Below are 27,750 nucleotides of genomic sequence, written 5' to 3'. Positions count from 1 at the left end.
CTAAGTTCATCCAGGGCAAGGCCTGCGGCATCAACTGTGACTATGAGAGAAATCCAAAGCAAGCTGTTATGCATGTACAAGAATGGAGCACATAAAACAAAGAAACAAAATGAAAAATATATATATATATTCTTTACTTTTATTGCTATTCTGTATTTTTTGTGCTTCATGTAAATACACGCATCATGGCTAATTGTGTTTATCTATCTCAGTACCCCACTCTCTCTCCAAACATAATACAGACATACATACACAACTTGAGTAGCATTAGACAAGATATAGTGAACAACAAACTAGAAGCATGCCATTCATTAAATTAAACTTGTATAGCACAGATGTGATGCAAGTCCCTATGAAGGCATACTGTTTCTTTCTTCAACTATTACACAAACTATGCAGTGAGATGGAAAAACTAATGTTACAAACCCATGAAGATATTGTTAGCAGGTCATTCATCACAAAAGTCAGTGCAGAAACCTCAATCAAGTTTCCATCCCTTACTTTAGCAAGACTTGTGTTAATTCTAGAGATAGCCCATATTAACAGGACCTTATCTATCTATGAATACATCTGCTTGTGTGCATGAATGGGTGGGTCTGCCCATGCAACAAACCCTCTATAAACTATAAATCCCTAAAAAGATATAACTCTTACCAGCATTAGAATCCCGAGGAAAGAAAAGTCACACAATATTGTTGTAGAGTATAATGTGTACAACCCTTACACCATAAACTGAGAAACCAAAAACTCCCTAAATAAGTTTAACTCCAACACTATAAGGACTATAATCTCAAAGAAGGACAACTAAGATACCACAAGGACACATGATGTAAAAGGCCCACAATCAAAAAGACACACAATTAAACAAGTACATCAAACACATAAATCTCATCTTCAGCTGCCAAACTGATAACATCATAATTTTAACACCAGGACAATAACACACAATCAGGTGGAGTCAAGAGCATTAAAAACAAACACTGCCTGGTAATTAATAGATAAGAAGCAGAGACTGAACATTAGTGTGTTATGTCCATTATTTTCTATTGCTACTTACTGATCCAAAATCCAAGTACAAACATCAAATCACAAACACCAATCATCACACACATACAGCTACTAAGCATAGATTTTAAACAGTAAAATACAGTAAACAAAGAAATGTCATGAGAATGGACATTGCCACTGCAAGACCTATAGAGCTTAAAAACCTTAAAATATCCAACCAAGCTATGAAAGTAAACATATCCAGCTGAAGTCATTGAATGCAGTGTGGAAACACATTTCAAATATATAAAACGGAAAGTAACAATAACATATGAAATAATGAATCTGGAAATGTAAAGATATATTTTAATTGAAGCACATAAACTATATTCATTGCTAACTAATAAGCTGTAAAACAGATTTAAAACATGAAAATATAATTAAAACAAATGAAACAAACTTACAGAATAACTTATCATTTAAATTACAACTGTCAAAATAAATGCTCTGCATGTATATATACATATAAACACATCTATTTAGACATGCAAACATTTCTCTGCATTTCCACAAGTGTGCTATAAACAGTACACATATGTTACATATTCAAAGAACATAATTTTTATCGTTGATTCTTTCAATTAATATTAAGAAACAGGAACCTGTAAGAGAACGCATTCGTTCAACAGGGATTTGAGAACTAAATTTTATTTCCTTTCATTAAAAGACATAACAGAACAGTAAAATGCTTTTAGATAAGAAATAATGAATGTTACAGAAACACACATATAAAAGAAACTTGTAGAAAACAAGATACCAATAAAATAGCTCACTTAAACTGAAAGTTGCCAATATTATAGTGACACGGTTTCTTTAAGATAATAATATTTTTATATATAAACTAAAAGAAACTATACATAGATGTGTGCATACATATGTATACGTACATAAAAACAGCGGACTGGAAAAAATATTTTCTTACACGTGTTTCATTTGCTAACAGGAGTTACAAAATTGTGGACATAGAAGAAACATGTAAGACATCTATTAGAAATTCTTCATACAGAGAAAAAAATAATCATAAGAACCCTATCTACATCACACACACACAAATATAGATATATTCTTTTTATTTGTTTCAGCCATCTGACTGCAGCCATGCTGGAGCACCATATATATATATATAAATTACTTAATCGATAATCATTAGTCCAAAAAATATATATTCTGTTATGCCTTTGGCTCCTCATGAAGTAAATACAAAAATTTCCAAGAGTTAATTCATAATGTATGTAAAGAAAGAAAACACTGTTACTAAGTGGTTGTGAGCATGCTCAATGAACTAGCGCAGATAATATTATATAGCCCTCTGTTGATTCAACAAAAGTAACAGACTACAGGACTCAATACAGAAGTGTGTGTGTGTCTGTGTGTGTGAGTGTGTGTGTGTGTGCGTGCACGTGCATGCGTGCATGTGTGTGTGTAACTATGGATGGATAATATGCAGCATAGAATATCAGTACAAACATTGTTTATGATACATCAAGTTGTTAGATATCGTAAAGCAATAATATTTAGTCACATACTTTAGACTAATGTTGATGCTGGATAGATTTTTTAAAATCTTATGATGGTGAAGTTTACTATTTATCCGTTTGAGTTTCATAATAACCTAATTAATAAGAGAATTAATTCAATTGAATATAATTCTCACTTATATAAAAAGTATATAATTGAGTAACTGCTTGGCTTTAAAAAAAAAAAAAAATAGAAGAGAGTTAAAGCTATTAGCTAACAGAAGGAAAAAATGAAACTCAAGATCTTTATTTTTTCTATTTCCAATTCAAGCCACAACTATTTTATGTTGATGGATGTACATATAAGGTTTATACAAAAGAAAAAAAGAATAATATTTACTTATATACCTTCGACTAATGCTAGTTTTTTTTATCTAATGGCAATCAAGTTTACTTTTATCTCTTTGTGTTACCAAATAACCAATTAAAAATATAATGAAGTCAGCTCAAATGACAATAGGTAGTTCTCATTTAATAAAAAAAAAACAGGTTATTGAGTTAGTACCGAGTCAGAAAAAATAAATATATGTTATGTAAAGAAAAGGCACTATAGACATTAGATCGAAGAGAGAAAGGGAAAAAAAAAGCAACCCAAGATGTCAATTCTCTAATTTGTAGTTCAAGCTATGACTGCAATACACTGATGGAAGTATGTATGGGGGTGATGCAAAAGAAACAATGAGAGGATGGGAGTCAGAATAAAAGATGAGGCAACGTCAGGTCTGCAAGAGTTTTCACACCTAATCCACTTTAAATCATTTTTTATTTCGCAGTATGTTGAAAGTGTGCTACTTAAATAGTTTATCATCTGCATGTTCTTAGTTATTTATAGGAGAAAATGGTTCAGTAAAAACGTTTTCAATAGAAATGTTCCTCGTTCACGATGTTTAAACTGAAAAACTTTAAGAAATGATGATGTTGATGATTTCAAATTTTGGCACAAACTAGCAAATTCAGTGAAGGGAGCAAGTCAGTTACATTGGACCCAAGTGCTTAATGGGTACATATTTTATCAGCAGCAAAAGGATGAACAGCAAAGTCAACTGTGACAGCGTTTGAACTCAGAACATAAAGACGGACAAAATGCCACCAGGCTAATGATTCTGCCAGCTCACCGCCTCAATAATAATAATAGTGATAGTAATAATAATGATGATGATGATGCAGTACAAGGCAGTGGCTGTCATGGCATTTGATCTAAACTGATTGGAAGTGTTATCAAGTACATGTAATGTCTTAGTATGAAAGATGAGCTACAGCAAATATTTTGCTCAATACCACAGATTTGCTTGTCGGTTGCCTAAACTTAACTAGTTGAGCATGTCCCCTTGGTTGCAGACAATATGTGCATCTCTGATCACGAGCAGAAGTAGTGGGGGAGCATCATAGCAATGTGTTGAGAGGAATTCTTTGGGGTTTGAATAATTCACCCGACTTGAAGAAAATTCTAGCTGGGCCCCATCTGCGAGCTCATGCGCTGTTTATCTTGATGTGAGATCACCATGACGCGCACATATGGTTGTGATGCACGTGCCTGGTGTACTCTTATCAGACGGGTAACCATGATTGGTATATTGGGCTTCATATATTTTACCCCAGTGTTACTTTGATGGCATGCACTGCTCTCTCACTCAATAATAATAATAATAATAATAATAATAATGAGGATGATGATGATAAAAAAATATTCAGACGAATACATAACAAAAACACCAGGACTTACAAATATATCTATAACATACAGAAAATTGCACTACTGGGCACTGCACCCATCTTACGCAAAACACTTTCAATACAGTAACCATAAGAGCATCACAGCAAACCACAGCACATACCCAAGGCACACAGAGCTGCGCTCAGTAGTGAAGTGAATGCATGCTATAAAAATAAAACTACTGAATAATAATGATGATGATGATGATGATAATAACATATAATCATCAAATGTATTACGAACATGACATCCGTTATCTACCTCCAGTGTCTGGATGACATCTGGCTTATGATGTGTAAATGCAGCAGATATAAAGAAAAAAAAATTTGTTTAATAGTGATAATGAAATAAAAAAAAGAAAAGAAAAAAAATGAAAAAACAAGTGTGGTGGGGGGGGGGGGATGACAAAATGTAAACAAAAGTATTTAATAGAAAATAATATTATTTCTATTTCGAAGCATATTAACAGTTCTTGAGTGAAATGAAAATTAATAACAGTGGATTCAAAAAATCATTATGAACAGACATGTTCGGAAAACTTTTAAAATAAACAATATATACCATTAAAACTCAGCACCACACATCTTGTAGAAGAAGCGGGGTGGTCAGAAATGTATATCAGGAAACAAAATATCATCATAGAATATTAGAATACCAGCACACAACATACAAATATCACTGAGCGCTTGAAAAATATCTGTGGTGAATAAATTTTGGTTTGCAAAAACGTGGATTTGAATTCAGTCCAATCACACTTCAAGCAAACGTATTCTACTGTAACAACTTTCAGTGTGGAATTTTGTGGTGAGAAACTGCAAGGAAACTTGCCACACACGCACACACAGACACACACATTTTTTTATTCTTTTACTTGTTTTAGTCATTTGACTGCGGCCATGTTGGAGTACTGCCTTTAGTCAAACAAATCGACCCAGGACTTATTCTTTGTAAGCCTAGTGCTTATTCTATTGGCCTCTCTTGCCGAACCGCTAAGTTACAGGGCATAAACACACCAACACTGGTTGTCAAGCGATGGTGGAGGGACAAACACAGACATACATGCTGAGACCCCCTTCATTCATGACTGACCATGGGATTGCACCTAGAAAGTTACCTCTCAGGCACAAGTTAGGGCAAGCTTGTTTATGGAAGACCAGCAGTCGCCTATGCATACCGGCCTCCCCTCTCCACGCCACCAGTGTTATCCAAAGGAAAGGCAAAGGCCGATACAGCTTGGCACCTGTGACGTCGCAACTCATTTCTACAGCTGAGTGAACTGGAGCAACGTGAAATAAAGTGTCTTGCTCAAGAACACAACACACAGTCCGGTCCGGGATTCGAACTCACAACCACACGATCGTAAGCTCGATGCTATAACCACTGAGCCATGCGCCTTCACACACACATGTATATATACACACACACACATGTATATATGTGTATGTATGTATACGACAGGCTTCTTTCAGTTCCCGTCTACCAAATTCACTCACAAGGTTTTGGTCAGCCCAAGGCTATACTAGAAGACACTTGTCCAAGGTACCATGCAGTGGGACTGAGTCTGGAACCATGTGGTCAGGAAGTAAGCTACTTACCACACAGTCACGTCTGCACCTATATATATACTTCTAATATAAGGATAAAAAATTTGTAAAAAAAAAATTTATCAATGGCCAGCATATTAAAATACCTTTTAAGGTGAAAATTATAAACAATCATAAATAAGGGCAAAAGAAAAACAAAATTATGCCGATATGCTGAAAAATAGACTTTAGATCATCTAACCACATACAATATTTTTCACTATAGTGAAAAATATTGGCATAGAAAATGTCTTTCTTTTACCCTTATTTATAATTGTTTTATATATATATATATATATATATATATATATATATATATATATATATATAAGGGAAGAGAAGAAATGGAGCAACATGTAACAATTAGAAGTTGATCATTAGTATTGAATGATCATAGTTTAATTATGGTTAAGATAACATTTACAGCTGTTTCTGTTTGTCATTTTTGAGGTAAACTTACGTTTATCTCATTCCATGTAGCATGTTTGGCCAGAAGTGCTTGAATGACTAATACCCCAATGATAGATAAACTGATGGCTGATGTTCAGAAGTTTGGCTTGCAATTACATGGTTTTCAGTTCAGTCCCAGCATACAACACAATGGGGAAAGTATTTTCAACTTTAGACCTGGGCCAATGAATGCCTTGTGAATAAATTCGGTAGGCGGAAACTGTGGGAAGCCCATTTTATATTCGTGTGTGTGTCCCTCTCTCATCAGTGGTTAAGAAGCTTGGTTTGCAGTTACATAGTTCTGAGTCCAGTGCACAACACAACGGGGAAAGTTTAATTTAAGATGTGTGTGTGTGTGTGTTCCTTCTCCATCATTGCATAATAACTGTTGATTTTATGCAACAGTATTAAGTATCAGATTTAAATATAAGTACTACAATTAATTTTCCAGTTAAACCTTTCGAGGCAGTGACCCACCATGGCTGCTATCCAATTACTGAATCAGATAAAACATAAGAGATAACAAAAAGATATTGTGACAAATTCACATCAACAGAAGAAAGTAAAGAATGCAGACCACCAACATTAATTTTCCTGAACTGTAGATTTTCACTTGGATAGATTGCATAATGCTTAGTTAATAGCTAATTATACTACTTCTCTTTGTAGCATCTATATTTAATTAAAAGCTTCTACTCTTCTGCACATCACCGAGCCACTTGACCTTTTCAAAATTTCCCTGCCTAAGGCAACTGGTAATACCTTCTTCATATCTAAATTAATATCCTTATCATACGAATGGATGGTGTAAGACTGTCAGTGGGCAAACATTTGTCTTTTCTGAACTTCTGTTCGTAAGGACCTTATAAGTATTATTAATAACTGAAATACTTATAGTTTGAGAACAAACTGAAACATACATGCTGTTAAAGAAAGATTTCTATTTGCATTTTCACCTTTTATAAAGCAGATTACTAAACTGTTTAACTGTTTCCATATTCTGCATAACAACATCATTCAGAAAATATAACTTCAAGATAATGATTTCAATAATATTTAAAAGATGCTTCTTCTTCATTCACCAACGGTGAATGTAGCTTTGACTAGGAGGAACTGCCGCCATCAGACAGTATCCAACAATCATCAGGTATTTCAACCCTGAACTGTAACACACTGTCATTGGTGGGTGAGCAGAGATGGCCAAATCATTCCTCATCATCACCTTCAAGCTTAACTCCTCTCTCTGGCTTCATAACCAATAATAGGTTATTTCTGTAGCCTTTTCCACCCTAGGCACATCCACCTTTCACCCTTCTTCTCTTATTCCAAAGCATTCTCCAAACAGAATAGAAAAGCAATCCCTTACAGTCAACCTTGGAACCTCAGAAACACATGATTTTCCTGTCTACCAGTCTATGACTGTAACTGCATCTTTTTTGAACAAATAATAATAATTTTTTTTTTCATATTTTTTCTTCCATTTTTTAAAAATACATTACGACACGGTGGTTAATTTCAATGTAACATTTTCAAGGCCATATTTCTAATGAAATACAGTGTCTATGTTTCAATTAATTGAGAAAATAATCAATAATTTGGAAAGATTTACTATGCTTGTAATTATTAAGCTGGTGTTTGAAACATTATATAGCAAAGTGGTTCTTACATGAAATTATGTGATAATTTAAATGAAAAGTGTTAATTTAATTATGGAGACTTCAAACTGAGAGATTTTGTATTATAGAACCAGAGAGACAGTCTTGAATTGGTTGATATAAAAGAAATTACAACTCACATTTTGAGGTAGGTGTCAGATATTAAGACTGAGTTCTAGAATATCTTTTATCATTTACCTTTCAGTCATTTCAGCCACTGGACTGAAGTCATGGTGGGGGCACAGCCTTCAACAAATCAACTGCAGTACTTAGGGTTTTAAGACTGATACTGATACTTTATTGGTCTCTTTATCTGAACGACCAACTTACGGGAACATAAACAAACCAACAGCGTTATTTACAATGCATGGATATGTGTCCTCACCTTGTTTGTTGTTACCACAACGTTTTGGCTGATGTATTCTCCAGCCTGCATCAGGTGTTCTGGTGGAATTTTCGAATCCAACCCTTTATTTGACTAATGGGGTACTCTGTTCTCATTCCTAAAGTATTCTTTTCTGCTGATGTTATTTTTCTCTTAATATTATTTCCCACATCCCTACCTGGGATTGAACTCAGAATCCAAGGGTTAGTAGACCGTGCTCTTATCCACAGGCTACAGAATAGTTAAACCAACAGCAGTTGTCAAAGAGTGGGTAGGGACAAACACATGATGTACAGTTTCCATCGACCTAAATCACTTACAAAGCACAAGTTGACAAAAATATATAGTAGAAGAAAAGGTACTTGCCCCAAAGTACTGGGAAGTTAGATTGAACCTGAAGCAATATGGTCGCAACAAGGGCTTCTTACCATGCAGCCAGGTATTATCGAGTTGTTTTGAGCTCTACCTCACTATACCCTATCTCAAATTAATGTTTTCTACTGCAGCCTCTGACTAGCCATGTCTACTTAGTGGATTTGGTACATGGAAACTTTATGGACCAATGTCATCTATTCACATACACTCCATGTGTGTGTGTGGGTGCATGCGCGCGTGTGGGTGCATGCGCGCGTGTGTGTGTGTTTGTGTGTTTGTCACCGTGTTTGTTTACGTTCAGCACTTTACATGAATAGCATTGAATCAGAAACAGTGGCTTTCAAACAGAAAAAGAAAAAAAAAACAGAAAAAAAACAATGGCAAGTTGAATACAAGAAATCCTTTACATGAAAATGAATGAATAAATAAATAAAAAACGGGCAAGAGTTGGCATCAAAAAGGGTATCTGGGTACCTGGTTGCATAAACAATAACTCCCTGCAATATGTACTCTATTCGCAGAAATCACATTAACAGTGGTGGTGGTGGTGGTGCTAGAGGTGATGGTGGGTGTAGAAATGGACGTAAACCAGCCAAACAGAAACCGAATATATTGTCCCTTTTAGAAGAGAAAACATTTCACTTTTATATTGGCTAATTATGGATCAGAAGCAGAGGACAGATATGAAAGTAATTCTATGTAGTTCATTTATAGCACTACAGGAATCACAAAAACAAAAAAAAAACAACAACATTGCTCTATGTGATAATACAATAGAATATGAAGTAGCAGGAAGAGGAGGAGTGACTTCTGCTTTTCAAAGAGTGTATAGCGTAGTAGTTTATCCTTTGAATTTCCTAATGGATTTTTTTTTTTTTTTTGCTTGTTTGTTTAGTGTTTTTTTATTTTATTATTACTATTTTTTTTAGAGCAAAACTATGTCTATTCTTCAAGGTATCTCAGCAAGAAATGGGAAATTGAAGTTGTTAACAGACACACGTCTTATTGCCCACAAAGGCTACTATCAGTCAAAAATGTAGATTCATGCAATGAAATGAATACTTAGGAAGAAATAAACAAATAGATAAATAAATAAAGAAATACATAAATAAAGAAATAAATAAACACCAAAATTACAACAATACACACGTAATAATAATAATGATAATAATGATGATGATAATGATAAAAAAAATTGACAAGTAGGATAAAATGGAAGATGATTCTCAATGACGGTGAGCAGGGTGTGGATGGAAAAAGTATTGTTAAATACCCACTCACACAATGAAACAAAACCTGGAACGTGTATGTGTGTGTGTGTTGTGCATTTGGGATGGTGGGTGGGGAGTGTGTAAAGTCTACCACTGTTAATGGCTTGATGCGGCAAAATTAGCACAAATACTACAAACATTAAAAAAAAAAAAATCTCTGCTGTCATTTCCACTTACATTGTGTGCTGCTATTTCAGACTCGGTGTAAAAATTAGAGATTTTTATTATAATCTTTCAAGGGATACAGTTATTTAATCCGTAAGAATAGCTGTCTTAATGGAGTCTATCTATTTAAGATATCTCTTTTATCAAGAAGTGATATACATACAATCTTACATATGTATGCATATACATACATACATACATATATATATATATATATATATATATATATATATATATATATATATATATATATGTATATGTATATCGATATGTGTGCATGTATGTTATTAGATGTAAAGGAATCAGATTCTTTAAGAACTTTCCTACTTCACATATTGCTTTTTACATGATATTCAAAAGGACTGTGTGTATGTATGTTTATTGGGCTTGTCAAATTGCGCTTATTTTTCTTCGTCTGTTTTATAAGTTTTAGCTGTTTTTCTTTCCCACCTTTTCTACCACCCACATTTTTACTTTGCATTTTTTTTTTCATTCTCTATCCTTTCATTTGCTAAGCTATCAACTTTTCACCATCATATTTACCATAAGCCATAAGATAATGGTAATGTTTCACTAAAATTACAGTAACACTTCATATATATATATATATATATATATATATGTGTATGTATGTATGAATGAATGAATGAATGTATGTTTATATATATATGTATATATATATTTCAAGAAGATAAAATGTTTGCTCCTAATCTGGGAGTTCTCATTGACAATGGCTGTTAACATTTGTCATTATGTGTTAAATATCTAGTTTCTTTGCCCATGCATACAAACATTAAATATTGAACATTACTGTTTGAATGCACCTGGAGTGCAATTACAATATGCTAGATAGTTCAAAACACACACAGATATACATACATATACATACATGTATGTTTGTATTTCTATCTGTGTATGTACATATGTTTTATTAGTAACTGAGGCTCCTTGAATAACTCAGAGTTTCAGCTTGCAGATTATTCAAACAATTTGAATTATCTGAATAATAAGAAACATGAAACTTCAATCCGTGGTTGAAAAGGATTCAGCCTCTAATGATATACATCCACATAACTTTGTGCTAGAAACAGTTTTACTTCTCTGCAAACACAAATGTTCATTGAGCAATGCATATGCACATAATTACATGTCAAAGTGTGCATGTGTGCGTGTGTGTGTGTGTGTGTGTGTGTGTGTGTGTGAGAGAGAGAGAGAGGTGAAGAGAGGGTAGAGAGAGGGAGGGAGATTGTATGTGAGGGAGAGGGAGAGAGGGAGAGAGGGTGAGAGAACGTGTGTATGTGAGAGAGGAAGAGACAAAGAGAGTGTGCGTGTGAGAGAGAGGGAGGGAAAAAGTGTGTGCATGTAAGAGAGAGAGAGAGGAAGAGATAGAGAGAGAGGAAGAGATAGAGAGAGAGGAAGAGATAGAGAGAGAGAGAGGAAAGTGTGTGTATATGAGAAAGAGGAGTGTGTGTGTGTGTGTGTGTGAGACAGAGAGAGGGAGACTGAGTACATGTGAAAGACAGAGAGAGAGAGAGAGATCGGGGTGCAATGATTGTCAACTTGGTTTTGAACATAACCACTTTTCTCACTGTAGAATATGCCTGTAATAGGTTTGAGCTCATTTCTTCCATACGCCTTGGTTTTGTATTGTATTTTGATTGGGAACGGGGACAAGTGCAGAAAAGTTTTGTCAAGAATCACACCAGCAGCAGCAGCAGCTAAAGCTATGAGCATTTATCCAAAGAGGACATTCAGCCCCAAAACAGATGAGCAAACATCAAAGGACAGTAGTGGACCATGGGGTAGATACAAGCATGTGTACTCTAAATGTATGCATGTTTATGTGCATACATTGAGAGTTGTAAACATGCAAGAATGTCATATTTGCCTCTCATGTTTGCCTCATGCCATGTTTGCCTCTCATTATTTCAGAGTTTGTGGAGGCACAATGGCCCAGTGGCTAGGGCAGCGACTCGCGGTCATAGGATCGCGGTTTCGATTCTCAGACAGGGCGTTGTGAGTGTTTATTGAGCGAAAACACCTAAAGCTCCACGGGGCTCCGGCAGGGGATGGTGGTGAACCCTGCTGTACTCTTCCACCACAACTTTCTCTCACTCTTTCTTCCTGTTTCTGTTGTACCTGTATTTCAAAGGGTCAGCCTTGTCACACTGTGTCACGCTGAATATCCCCCGAGAACTACGTTAAGGGTACACGTGTCTGTGGAGTGCTCAGCCACTTGCACGTTAATTTCACGAGCAGGCTGTTCCGTTGATCGGATCAACTGGAACCCTCGACGTCGTAAGCGACGGAGTGCCAACAACAAATTTCAGAGATAACATGTCTGGCCCTTGGTGGAGTAATGATTCTGTTAGAAAACACTAATGAATGATAGAAAAAAACTAATTTCCCCAATTACATTAAAGTGCTCATGGCTCCTTCAAAATGAAGGTAAACAAGGTTATTAAGATTTCCGATATCATGCATTTCAGAACTGGCTGACTGACGCAGTCACATGAGGAACTGTGTTGTACACAAATTAGCAGTTTAATAATAAAGTGCTATAGTTGTTGTTCTTCAATCCCAGTTCAGTCCCGATCAATCAGGCCTTTGATTAAACAGGTTTCAGCTGTATTCATCATCCTCCATTCAGCCATAGTGCATACCTACTTTTCGTGTGTGTGTTTTTTTATACATATATATTTTTTTTCCATTTTTCAGATGTAATAAGAGTGAGATTAGTGGAATTGACTTTGTTGCAAACATCTGGGCTGGGTCGCTGGTGTGAAAATATCTTATTGCTCTCCTCACAATACTCTCATAGATCCTATAAAAAGATTGTGTGACTCTATGACAGAGAGAGAGAAAGAGAGAGAGAGAGAAAGAGAGAGAGAGAGAAGTAGGGGGAGTAGTCAAGAAGATGGATTCTAATTAAGTGCATTCGTATATTTTTTAATACATATAATGCTGGTCATAATCAAAAATGTGTGCATTCTAATAAACTGCTTATAAATATGGTTTGAAATTTTGGGACACATGACCAGCAGTTTTTTTTTTTTTTTTTTTTTAGGAGAGAGTGAAGTTGATTATATTGACGCAGTACACAACTGGTATTTACTTTATCGACTTTGAAAGGATGAAAGGCAAAGCTGACTTTGGCATAATTTGAACTCAGATTGTAAAGACAGACAAACAATGCCACTAAAAGTTTTGTCCAGTATCTTTTAGCTTGCCATCTTAAGTGCTTTCCGTATGTAAAAGTAACAGTGAACCCTGTTCTCATATCTTTTTCAACACATTCAGTTCTCCTACACAGCAATCAATATTTCCTAAAATTTTGTTCAACCTTTTTGAAATACTGTTTCAAATTTTCATTATATTCACATCAAATGTCTTCCTCCATCTCAAATACCTTTGACACATTCCAACTAGCACTAACACCACACATACACACACACATCCAAACATACACATTTGTGTACACGATACATATTAAGAGACAAAGAGAGAAACAAATAGAGGAACCAGAATTCATGTACTGCATTAAATATTAAAACTATATTCTTTAGGCTTATATAGTGGTTCTCTAACAGGAAATGGAAATCGAAAACAGTGTTTGTACTGAAGAGACGTAAAGCAGGATATATCTTTAATATCCTTATAGTGACATACAATAAATATACACTGAAATTATTATAATAGTGAAATGGTCTAAATGGCCAGGAAATATAATGCAAAATACTAAAAGATATGAAATACTATGTCAGAAAGTAGTTACATTTCTGAACAGCAAGCGTCTTGAGAAGAAATAATTACCCCGCCATGGGCCCCCAACTCCTGATGAAATTGTAGGATTACCATCATGACGGTATATTTGCAGCAGTTTTTGACCCAGTTGAGCCCATTTCGCTCTCCAGGTTTGACTACTGTCAAAGAGAATGAGAGAAGGTTTAATCCAAGTATAGCTCAGGTACATAATTTAGTGGGCCACAAAAATGATGACATGCAAAGTTAACCTCAGCCCCAGCTGTAATTGGAGCAAAGTGGACTGGAATGAATACAAGGAAATTTCTCTGACACACTAACAGTTCAGTCAGCTACCTTAATGAATTATTGCAACAGCATAAACACGCTTCCATTCCTCACTGTTTGCTCTTCCTAGAATTCCCTCTTGCACATATTTTTACCTGCAACCATTTAACACTTTCGTTAACACATTTTTGTTCATCATCATCATCATCATCGTTTAACGTCCGCTTTCGATGTTAGCATGGGTTGGACGATTTGACTGAGGACTGGTGAAACCAGATGGCTACACCAGGCTCCAATCCGATTTGGCAGAGTTTTTATAGTTGGATGCCCTTCCTAACGCCAACCACTCAGAGAGTGTAGTGGGTGCTTTTACGTACCACTGACACGAAGGCCAGTCAGGCGGTACTGGCAACGGCCAGACTCAAAATGGTGTATTTTATGTGCCACGTGCACAAGAGCCAGTCCAGGGGCACTGGCAACGATCTCGCTCGAAAATCCTATGAAGGCCAGTCGAGCGAGATCGTTCACTTCAATTAATTTTGAAAATAATGAAGAAACTAATGAAATAACTTTCCCATTATTAAAATGATGTTTGAAATGTAAACTGACATGAAATTTTAATGGAAAGTTTTAATTTATATCACTTTAACCTTTTTGGTATTTAAACTGGCCATATTTGGCCGAAATATTCTACCTGTTTTATGTTCAAACAGGCCAGATTTGGCATCTCTCACATATCCTACAATATCATTCTAAAAATAAACAATCATATCATTGCAATCACAGAGGTACAAAGTAATGTGTGACAAATTCAAAACAATGTGAATAAATGAGAAACACATTCAACAGAATAATGGTGAAGGGGTAAAAAGAATGTTTGAATCATAGAAGAAGGGACAGTTTCATAAGTAAGAGTAGGGGCCATAAGGGTTAAAAGGGATGCCAACCATGACTTACCAGTCTTAGAAAGACTGAGAATGCCGTGAACACAGAGCAGGCAAATGCCAAAAAAAAAAAAAAAAAAAAAAAAGAAGAAATTAGAGTAGCATCATTATGATTCTCAAAATCTCTCGAAATAAATTCATGATTGTTCTCCTATGTTTTGGGTGTATGTTTAGGGATGGTTGGGGGCAGCCATACATACAGTGAATGATACTGCTAAATAGAGTTTTCATTTCGATATATTTTACCATTCAAAACAAGCATTTGCTTTATTTTCAACACAAGGAAAAAATAAATAAAGGCAGTACGTAATTTTATACGACCTATCTTTTTATTTAATTTTTTTTTTTTTTCCAAGCATTTCAATTTCATCTTTGATGGCATTATTTGAAAGAGTCTTGCAACATATTCTGTTCAGATTAAGGATTTGATTAGAAAAGAGTTTAATTTTTATATTTCATTGTAGTTGTTGTTCTGTTCGATAATAAGTGAAAATAAAAAGGAAATAGACTGCTAAACTTCCATTCACCTCATATAAGATAGGAAGTCACGCTGAAAGCATAAAAAAAGAGCAAATCATGTGTTTAAAAACACATACACCCCTAAGCGCAAAGCTTCTTTCAAAATAAGATAAACACATCATCATCATCATCATCATTATTATAGTCATCATTATTCTTATGATCATTGTTGTCATCATCAACATTATGATCGTCATTACTATTGCCATCATCATCATCATAAATTATTAATTATTTTGACAGAATCATTAGTGTCAGAAAAGTGTTCTTTGTTATATTTATTCTGCAATTTATGCTCAGGGGTCAAATCTTACCAAGGTCAACTTAGCTTTTGTCTATGTAGGGGTTGATGAAATATAACACCAGTCAAGTACTGAGGTTGAAGGTACCCGCCTCTAACAGTTGCTGGCATTCTGTAGGGCTCTTCAGCTGTGTTTGTATTTTCACCCTTCAAGGCAGCATTTATGAATATTTCTGAGAAAAATGCTTATTTCTTGGAAAAATAGAGGGGTGTGAACACTGATTGAAAAAGATATACCTTTTCCATGCTAAATCAAACATTATCATTACTACCATTGCAACCAGTGCCAACCAATACCAAAACAACAAAATTGGAAATGACAACAGCAACAAAAATGAGAACAGAGAGACAAAACAATATCAAACTTTTGTGACTATATTTCTAGTCAAAAGTTGCCCCTTTTGTGTCTCAATTAAAATCTAAAATAATTGTGAATTTAGACTGGTCTAATAAAATAACTCCAATTTTTTTTATCTGTCAACATATAAATTTGATTTTTGGAACACAATTTAACAAAAGGTTCTTAACTGAATTTGTTATACAATTTCTTTCTGAAAGTGAATCTAATAGGTAAAATCTTACAGGTAAATACAGATAAATTTAACAAAAGATAAAATTATTTAAATTTTGTTCAAACATCAGCATAGAAAATGAGTTATTAGTTAATACTCAACGAATAAGCAACAAAATTTTTTTATACAGAATTGTGCAAATTACCAGATTATTTATCAGCTGAACTTAATGCACATAATGCAGGTAAACCATGGAGGTAAAACAGAACAAAATAGGTGTACCATAAAGGTAAAACAAAATAGGTATACCATAAAGGTAAAACAGAACAAAATACTGGGCTTTGTAGTTGAAGAGAACTATGCAATGAATAACACTCCGTCAACTAAAAGAAATAAATTCACATGTACACAGTATAGAGTCCACTCTGCTGAGTGGTTGGTGTTAGTAAGGGCATCCAGTCATAAAAACCATGCCAAAACAGACAGCAAAGTATGCTGCAGTCTTCCACCAAGCCAGCTTCTGTGAGACTGTCCAACCCATGCCAGCATGGAAAACAGACATTAAATGATGATGTTGATGATGATGATGATGACATAGATACAGAGAAACATATATAATAATGAGTCACAATCCAAATGAACCAAACTTTGTTATACATTTTACAGGTGAATTAAAATTACATGTAACTAAAAAGTAAAAATGGGGTACATTTGAAAAAATATCTATAAATCAAATATATGTACACACACGTATGCATGGCGTTCCTAAAAGTGCTGGGATATTTCTAACTTTCTTCCAAGTATGTGGGAAGCCTCAAAATATTTTTATCCACTTCGCTTATATTCTGTATAACAATTCATTTCCACAAAAATTGATTCAGAGGAGAAAGTAGGGGAAAATAATCTAACAGACTATAAATGTCTAATATCTCCTTAAAAATGACTAAGTAAAACAGTTTAAAATTCTTACCACATTCAAGTACAAGTTCCTTCTTCCCCCTATCACTATCAGAACTGTTGTCAGAATCATTTCAGTTTTGGAAAAAGAAATATATGATTCAATATGTGGTTTTTATATTTTCATGCATACATCTCAGAAAATTGAAGTGGAAAAAAAAAAACAGAAAGAAAAAAGAATCTCCAAATATTTGCAGCGCACAGATATAGACAATGATGGCAAATAGTTTACATAGAGAAACCATGTGTTTTCATGAATGTACTAACAAGATTTTTAGTAAAATTCTCAAAATATGAATAGGTTATTTCAGCAGTTTCGGGCAGTTTGGTAATATAAACTCATTTTATTTTCGGTTCATTACAAGCAGATAGGCAACGAAGGGGTTAAACTGCTGCTTCAATGCATTTGCTAATGTAACAAACAGAAGGACTATCTCCACCATCATCATTGATGCCAACCTAATACCAAAACACTGATTAACAAGCTGAGTATTTGAGGTTTTGCTAATGCAGTATTGGAAGAGGAAGAAATTTATTTTATCCACCCAGGATATAAGAGATATGAAAAATCACTTCAAGGAAAAAGGCCAAAACATATTCTTGAATATTCTAGAGTACAACCAGCAAGAAAGCACTCACAAAACCATCATTTACAAATGCAAAGAATTGAGTAGTCAGAAAATAGAGCAAATGACACAGTAGTAAATAGAAAAGTGCCTCAGGCCAATCTGAGGCACCAAAAAATACTTCACTAAAACTACATCACTAAGGGCAAAGAGAAAGTACAATACAGGTAAGATTTCCCAAAAGGTATCACAGAAAAAGCAACCTTGCCAGTGCCACATGAAAGCACCCAAGCCAGTGCCGCATAGAGAACACCGATGCCAATGGCATGTATGAAGCACTCGTACTAGTGTCAAGTAATAACACTGGTGCCAGCTGGTGCCATGTAAAAAGCACCCAGTACATTCTGTAACCAGCTGATAATATATATATATCTATATATATATATATTATTAGATCATAAAATTAATGGCTTACACCTGGTACCTTACTGGTAAAGCATGATCGCTTCCACAGCATCCGTTATTTATTTGGTTGATGGAAAATATGAGAATTTTCATTAATCACTACAATTGTTTCGACCTATCTAGTATCGATCCCTCATGGGTGGGATACTTAACAATTGGTTCATGAGCATTCGACAGCGCAGATGTGTCTCTTTCAGATGATAAATATGTCACTTGCTAAAATAACAGTTCTGTAATGTATATTCTCAGTTTGTGTAAAGAAAAGCTGCCAATTAAAGGATATAGCTTCATTTATATATATATATATATATATATATATATATATATATATATTATAACATATATGTATGTATGAAGAGTTAGCAAGACTACAAAGACTATTTTCATTGTTTATTATGGAAGGTAAGCCAAGCTGGAAGTCTTTGATAAAGAATACTGCTACAACCACCCAAATTTTCAAATATGAGAGATAGTAACAGAGTAAAAATATGATTGACTATTGGTGTTATTAAGAAAGCATTAGAAATTTTGTGATAATAGGCCTGTAAATAAACATTACTAAAATAAAACAAAAATTGTATCCGAAAACATTTGATCTTTGTCTTCTTACCTTGATTTTGAATGCCAGACAAATGGTTTTTTCTTGGATAGTTCAATAACTCCAGCTAATGACTCAGTGAATGTAGCACTGAACAATAGTGTCTGCCGTTTTTCTGGTAGTACATTGAAGATGGTTTCCAGTTGCTCACCAAAGTTATCTTCCAGGAGACGATCAGCTTCATCCATAACCTATAGAGATTAAAGGAAGTAGATGTCATTATCTGTGAACACGCACAACAACTTATCAATTCAAATTTCTACACAGAATTTGGCAGAACAGTGAAAAGAACAAAGAAAAGAAGGAAAGAAAAACTAATGGAAAGATGAGAGAAAATAAAAAGGAGAAATAAAAAGCGAAAAATTTGGATCATCATAATTTCTGGATTTCTTTTTTGTTTATCTTTTTATTCTTTTGTGATGGTGACTACATATACTTTGTTAGTTTCATGAAAGTTTCACAATGAATTCCTCCTAAAAACTTATACTTTCCATTTGTCACAGTTGTTAAAACAGTAAAGTGAAATGGAATGAACAGTGGGAAGCATTTAAGAATAATTATTTAACACTATGCCAACATTTCGTCTGATGAAAACATTAAAACACAAACACACACACACAAACAAACAAACAAACTACATTAATGCACAATAATAAGACATGTGACCACAAGAATAGAAATATCAGGAACAATGTGCTTTCTTCTCAATCGAGACGATAGTAACAGTTTTCCATTAAGTTAAACACACTGCCATCCATTGTTCAGTGAAAATATATGAGAGAGAGAGATGGAGTAGATGGTTGGTTGACAAAATTTTTATATTTTGTTATGTGAATATGACAAAATGAAAGAACATATTACGAATAAAGAAATATAATAGTTTCCATCACTGGTTAAATCCTCTTGAAATGGTATTTCTAACAAGAATACATTCTGCCTCATGTGTTTTAATTTTCAAAGTAATTAAGAATTATTAGAGATTTGGCGAATTAACTAAATTTCAATTCAGTAACAATGCTTCCTAACTTTAGAACAAGGCAAGCAATTGTAGGAGTAGAGTGACTACATTGACTGCAGTATGTGACTGGTACTTTATTTTATCAAACTCAAAAGCTGAAAGGCAAATTTGACGGAGATGGTATTTGAACTCAGAATGTAAAGCGCCAGAAGAAATGACACTAAGCATTTTCTCTGATACATTAACAATTTTGCCAACTCTCTGAGTGGTTGGCGTTAGGAAGGGCATCCAGCTGTAGAAACTCTGCCAAATCAGATTGGAGTCTGGTGTTGCCATCCGGTTTCACCAGTCGTCAGTCAAATCGTCCAACCCATGCTAGTATGGAAAGCGGCCGTTAAACGATGATGTTGATGATGACGACCATTTCCAAGTTAGTAATAATTGCTTAAAATTTTGGCAAAAAAGTCAGAAATTTTTTAAGAGAAGGGGTGTTTTCATTAAACTAACTCCAGTGTTCAAATGGTACTTATTTTATAGACCCCAGAAGGATGAAAGGCAAAGTCAGCTTGGGCAGGATCTGAACATAGATCATAAAGAACCTGAAGAAATTTCACTAAGCATTTTATCCAACTCACAATTCTACCAGTTCACTGCTTTCTTTTTCAATTTAGTAATAATCCTTTCTTCTATTTGCACAAGGCCAGGAATTTTGGGGAAAGGTGCCAATCAATAACATCAACCCCAATGCTTAACTGGTATGTCATTCTTCAATCTCAAAAAGAACAAGAGGCAAATTTGACCACGGTGATATTTGAAATCAAAACACAAGGACATACAAAACGCTGCTAAGTTTTTTTGTCTAGCGTACCAACCAACTCACCAAATTTTTCACTCAAGTAATGATAAAACATAAATGGTTTTTACCTACTGAAATCAAATATTATCTTTTAAGACTCATGCTCTGAATTTAGATTCTAAAAAAAAAAAATTTTTAAATAAACAGAGATTGGTTTAAGCAGCTTGAGGCTGAAAAGGCTAACTTTCAAAGTAAGTATAAGCTTGATCATTTTTCACACTAGCTCCTCCCCAGTGATTTTCTCACACTAACCTATGAGATCACAAGGTGAGAGAGAGTGATCCTCTCTAGATTTCAAAAGGGACTGTTGCTAGCCTGATAGTGGGGGTGGGAGTCATTGGCTGGGCGGAGTTAGTATGACAAGTGTTTAACTCTTAACAGACGCAATGATGAATGTTGACAAAATATGGAAATATAATAGTGGTGGTGGTGGTGGTGGCAGTAATGATGAGGATGTAGTAATATAAGAGGAGTATCATGGAAGAGAGAACGGATGAGATAAAGTATTTATAAAAATATAAGGAAAATTACTGAGAGAGACAGAGAAATGGATTGAACCGAAAGAGAGAAATGACTGTAAATGTGTGTGTGTGTGTGAGTATGCGCATGCACACACGTGCATTCTTATGTTTGTGTCAGTGAGCTGACAAATGACTTTTGTACTGACGCAATGAAATATGTATGCAGATATGTGAATGATTTGTGTAAAAGTAAAACAGCATTGTGTGGAGGATTTTCAATTTGTAAGTGTTAGAATCTGTTTAAGACTGAGAAATGGTTCCTCACCGGGGAGGGGGAAAAAAACCTCAGCTTTTTTTTTTTCTCTTTTTTCTACCCCCACCTCCTCCATACAACTTGGTTACAATGAATGCAAGAGATTTCCACATAATGTATCATTAGAGGTTGTCAGACCCTGGCAGGTGTTAAGAGCGAGACATTTTGAACTTTAAATCATCAAGTATTCATTATAGTAGCCATTAATTATAGCTTTGAGGACTGTCTCCACACATCAGACACAAATCAGTTCAGAAGATAATAACAAAATACAGAGGGGACACCAACAGGGACAGGTGTGTGTGTGTGTGTGTGTGTGTGTGTGTGCATATATATATATATATATATATATATATATATATATATATATATGTATGTGTAAACACAAGCACACACCTGTCCCTCTTATACATTATATATATATATATATATATAAAACAAACACACACATGCATATATATGCACACACACACATATATGCATACATGTACATATAAACATCTCCTCATCCTCATCACCATCATCTAACTTTTCCATTCTGGCATGGGTTGAATGGTTTGACAGTATATAGCAAGTCAAAGGGGCCACGCTGAGCTTCAGTGTTAGCTTTGGCATGGTTTCTACAGCTGGTTGCCCTACCTCACCCCACCTACAGAAACACACAAGCAGACACAATACAGTTGTTATTTAACTCCAGGTCAGTCCTAATTTAGCAGACCTCTGATCTAAGATGTTCCACTAATGACCACCACCTCCAGACTTTCTACATCAGGAATTATATTGCAGCAAAGCATTCTTTCCTTAACTCTTTAGTATTTGGATCACTTTGTCAAGTGTAATCCTTATTGATTCACATTGTCTTGAATTAAACAAGCATTCCAGTGAAGTGCTTGTTAATTTTAAAAATGACTTGTGGAGTAGATGTAAGAGCTGGATCTAGTCAGTTTACATGTAAAACAGGTAGAATATTTTAGGCTGGATATGGCCAATTTAAATGCTGAGGGATTAAGAGACTTAGGTATAATTTTGAGCTATCTGTTGAGCACACACATAAAGTACATTCATATCTTCATATTAGCAACTAATTGTTGTTAGAAGATCTAAAAATACATATTAACCCATCTGCTACCATATTTCTTTTAAAATACACTGATTTTGTTTCAATTAATATTGGAAATAATAGGGTGGCAAGCTGGCAAAATCGTTAGCATGCTGGGCAAAATACTTAGCGGTATTTCATCTGCCATTACGTTCTGAGTTCAAATTCCGCCAAGGTCGACTTTGCCTTTCATCCTTTCCGGATTTATTAAATAAGTACAAGTTATGCACTGGGGTCTATGTAATTGACTTAATCCCTTTGTCTTTCCTTATTTGTCCCCTCTATGTTTAGCCCCCATGTAGGCAATAAAGAAAAAAATATTGGAAATAATCTTTTTATCTTTTGCTGGTTTCAGTCATTAAAATGTGGCCATACTCAGGCACCACCTTGAAGAATTTGCAGCTGAATAAATTGACCCCAGTACTTTGTTTTGTTTTTTTCTTAGGCCTAATATTTATTCTACCAGTCTCTTTAGCTGAACTGCTAACTTGTGGGGATGTAAACATACCAACACCAGTTGTCAAGCAGATGGGGGGGGGGACAAACCCACACATACACAAGTACACACACACACACACACACACACACACATATATGACAGGTTTCTTTTAGTTTCTGTCCAGCACTCACTAGGCTTTGGTCGACCTGAGGTTACAGTAGAAGACATTTGCTCAAGGTGCTTCACAGTGAGACTGAACCTGGAACCATGTAGTTGTGAAGCACGCTTCTTATCACACAGTTATAATAGAATAACTTTGTTCTGGCTCAGTTGGTGTTTGAAACATGAATTTTAGAACTTAGAATAAACTCTGAGGCAGTCTTGGGCAGGTTGGTATCAAAAAGGTTTAGAGGAAAACAGTTTCACCTTTCAGACTAATACAGAAGTTTGCTTTAAATTAGACACATTTGAATTTGCAAAACTGTAACCTTAAAACAAATGGCACAGGCATTAGTTAAGAAGTTTATTTCCTTCCAAGTCACATGTTTTCAGGTTCAGTCCCACTGCATGGCAGCTTGAGCAAATGTATTGTACTATAGCTCAAGGCTGCATAAAGCCTTGTGAATGGATTTAGTGAATAGAAACTGAAAGAAGCCTGTCACACACACACAGAGTCTCATGCATGTTAAGCAGGCCAAAACTTTGAAGTCCATTCCAACACTATTCTTGTAAGAGAACAGTAAATATGAATTCTCCAAAATGTAGTGAATAATCCTTCAGTTTAATGTAAAAATATTTCTATTACAATTCAACATAAAAACAAACAATATGCATGTGCACATGTGTGTATGGTTGTGTCTCCTTGTCTTCATATCTTGGAATTGTTGTAAATGAGCATCCCTGTCAGACAAGCAATGTCATTCTTATCTAATATTTACTAAAAACATGTCTGGCCATGAGAAATAATGAAACTTGCTTGTAAACAGGTGAGGGTTTGTTGACAGTAAGAGCATCCAACAGGAGGAGAAAATCTGCCTTAAATAAACTGCATTTGATTCATACAGGCATGGAAAAGTGGAGATAATGATAATGATGATGATGAAATGTTCCCAACATGTTTTGAGCAGTCGAAATTCATCCTTGGAGTCCCAGAAGATTTCTAGTTATAAATATATAGTTTTCATGATTGGCTGATAGGCAATAAATACTACCTGACAATACAAGTAAGAACTCATACAACCAAGGAGAATAAACTTCTAGTGGATGTTGCTTAGTAGAAGCAATAGAGATAAACTGGAAGTTTGAATATACTCATCATCTTTTTTTTTTCTTTTTGCATTGTGTTGTAGAGGCTATTGGCTTTCTTCAAATCTTGCATTAAAAGTTCATTTTTTTTTTTTAATAGAGTAGTATAGGTGAAACATTGTATGTAACAAATACAAATTGTTATTAGTTTTTTAGGTCTTTTTCTTTCTCAGCTCCACCATTTTATTCTATCAAAAATATTCTACTTAGGTACCTTGAATTTTTATCTTGTTTGAGTGAACAAGCAATACTATAATCCTCATTCTTTTATATGTATTTTTTTTTTTTTTTGTAGCAATGTGTTTATTCCAAAAGCTATAAAAGTTATGACTAAAAAAAGAAAATACAGTAATGACAACAATGTTCGAAATACTGAATGACATTTTTAGTGATTCTGTATATTTATATGAACAGATAATTAAATTTAGGCTGATTTCATATCATTCCAGACATTTCTTCTTTAAAATAATGTTTTCGAACTTGAAACTGTTATCAGGAAATATTTTCGTATTTAGAGTTTTATAAAAATAAAAAGTCACTTGACAACTATAGAATTTTAAAATTTTTCTTGATTTTCTATATTAAAAAAGATGTTAATTCCGTTTTCATATTTCAGATGAAATTCTAATACCTGATAACTAAAGTATGATTTTATACAGACAGAAAATAATACCATTGCCAAATAAACCTGAAGTAAACAATTACTTTAATACCTTCTTGAAGCAACACAATCAGCTTTTCAAAATTAGAAAATATAACAGTATAAACTGGAATTATATTGGCATATAACCCATTCTTAATATTTCATATCTTATTAAGGCAGTGAGTTAGCGGAATCATTAACATGCCAGGCAAAATGCTTAGCAGCATTTTGTCTGCTTTTACGTTCAAATTCCACCGAGGTGAACTTATCCTTTCAGGGGTCAATAAAATAGGTACCAGTTCAGCAAATTTTTATATCATTGGAATGATGATGATGATGATGGTAACAATGATGATGAGCTTGTTGCAAAAGAAGTGAGAAAAAGCAACAATAAGTCAAGTAAAGGAAGATGACAATGTTGGTTAAAGAGACATGTTGAGCACTCAGGATAAAACACAAGAAGAACAAGAAAGTGAAAGTAAAAGACTAAGTGTGCATAGAGACATCAGGAGTAATGTTGGTAAATTTCAGGAAGCATGGCATTTTTGAAGGATGCAGTACTTTGCCAACAAAACAACTTATGCAAGTGGGAGATTGTATTATGCATGGGCAATTCTGAATAGTGTCAGGTCACTTGCGAGCTCTCTTATGTGTGTTATTGGTAAAATGGAATCCAGTACAACCTGTTGCATTGTTGAGTCATTGGTGACTAAACCAGCACCCAACAAAGCTTGCCTGGTGAAGGTTGCTAGAAACCCAGCAGGACTGAAAGCAAGACTGGTCAAAAGGTTGGTTGAACCTAGTCTAGTTCAACAACTAACTACCAATAGCACAGAACATCAAAAATTCCAGGTTGGAGTCCGGTGTGCTGGAAGAGCACTGAGAGTGAGGCAACCCTTAGCTTTTGTTAAGGCATGTCTCTAAAACTTGCTTCAAATCCGGGCTATATTTGCTCTCATAATTGGCAGTGACTTGGTCAACAATCGACAGCAAGATGTTGTTATGGATCATGTTTCCCCACTGTATGTATGCATGTGACTGGGGATCACATGCAAACTTGAAACTCCAAACAATTGGAGATGGGTCAACCCAACCCAGGTGAATCCTACCAAAAGTTGAAGCAACTCAATTCTGAATGTGAACAAACGCTGCTAAATCATGCGTGCTGTATAGTATTTTTTCTGCTTTTTTTTTTAATATTATACACATGCCCATAAAGGGTAAAGATATTAAATTCAAAAATGTAGTAGTCGTAGTTGCTGTTGGAAAGATTGTGGATACTCTTGCAGATTCAAGTAAATCAGATGCTTTAGAGTGTTGATCCCGTGAGAAGCAAGATTCTCAAGAAATTGTAAGTGACTGATAGAGGATATTTATTTGGAAGCACATCTCTAGCTGATTCATATGCTGGACAAAACGGGGATTTGAACTGGAGATGCAAACTATGTGGACATACTATAGCTGAAACAGTTAGCAAGTCTGCAGCAGACACAACATCACTCTTACTAACTGACGCTAAGAGACCTTCAACAGTTTTGACAGTTTTAGAAATGGGGTCACTCTTAAGGTCATTGTTGATAATAATGCTTAGATCTTGTTCACCAGCAAACTATTGTCAAAGTAAATTCCAAATATTTTTTGGTATATGCATAATACACTTGTCTTCAGCTTACTTTGAGTAGCTAATCAGTAGATCATTGCTACCTTGTACTCCAATCAGATTGCAGAAAACGTCTATAGCATACACAATGGGTTCTTTTGATCTCATGGTACAGATTGATGTATTTGCGCATTTGTCCCAGAGTTAAACATTCAAAATTCAAATCCTTTCGAGGTCAACTTAGCCTTTCGTTCCTCAGATTTGATAAAATACACTACTAGTCAAGTATCAGGATCAATTTAAAAGAATCCCACCTCATGAATTGCTGGCATTGTACATAAATTACAAACAATATTTTAGGACAATGAGCTGGCAACTTCATTAGAACATTAAAAAAAAAAATTCCTTGTGATAATTTTTCCAGCTCTTTACAGTTTGAGTTCAAATTCTGCTGTAGTCATCATTCTGGGGTCAATAACAAAAATTACCCGTCAAGTACTGGTATGTTCAGTATTAATTAACCCTCATTCCCTCAAATTTGTTTGCTTTGTACCTAAATCAGGAACACTTATTTATATTATTCACTGAGGAAGCTCTTGCCTTTCTCTTAATCATAATATTGTTCTAGATAAATGTTTTTCTTAACCTGTTGAAGGAATGGTTTAATTATCTTGTACAGGAGTGGTGCAAGAGAGGCTGTGTGGTAAGTAGCTTGATTACCAACCATACGGCTTCGGGTTCAGTCCCACTGCATGGCATTTTGGGCAAGTGTCTTCTACTATAGTCTCGGCCCGACCAAAGCCTTGTGAGGGGATTTAGTAGATGGAAACTGAAAGGAAACCGTCATATATATGTATGTGTGTGTGTGTATGCTTGTGTGTCTGTGTTTGTCCCCCTAGCATTGTTTGACAGCCAATGCTGGTGTGTTTATGTCTCCGTCACTTAGCGGTTAGGCAAAAGAGAGTCGATAGAATAAGTACTAGGCTTACAAAGAATAAGTCCCGGGGTTGATTTGCTCGAGTA

At 34.9% G+C, this 27,750-nt stretch overlaps 1 protein-coding gene across 1 annotated transcript in view; it reads right to left on the bottom strand.

The window, feature by feature from the left end:
* LOC106878420 (putative ATP-dependent RNA helicase DDX49) overlaps positions 1–27,750 on the bottom strand; it is a 652,269-nt gene that overhangs the window by 247,629 nt on the left and 376,890 nt on the right. Inside the window, exon 5 of the mRNA XM_052976052.2 lies at positions 19,066–19,244. Coding sequence (XP_052832012.2) covers positions 19,066–19,244 — 179 coding nt within the window. The remainder of the gene's footprint in view (positions 1–19,065; positions 19,245–27,750) is intronic.

This window comes from Octopus bimaculoides, chromosome 2, assembly GCF_046866305.1.
Source record: "Octopus bimaculoides isolate indiv1 chromosome 2, ASM4686630v1, whole genome shotgun sequence".
Classification (NCBI taxonomy): Eukaryota; Metazoa; Mollusca; class Cephalopoda; order Octopoda; family Octopodidae; genus Octopus; species Octopus bimaculoides.
The sequence above is the reverse complement of the archived record's forward strand: the minus strand, read 5'-3'. Positions and strand labels throughout refer to the sequence as shown.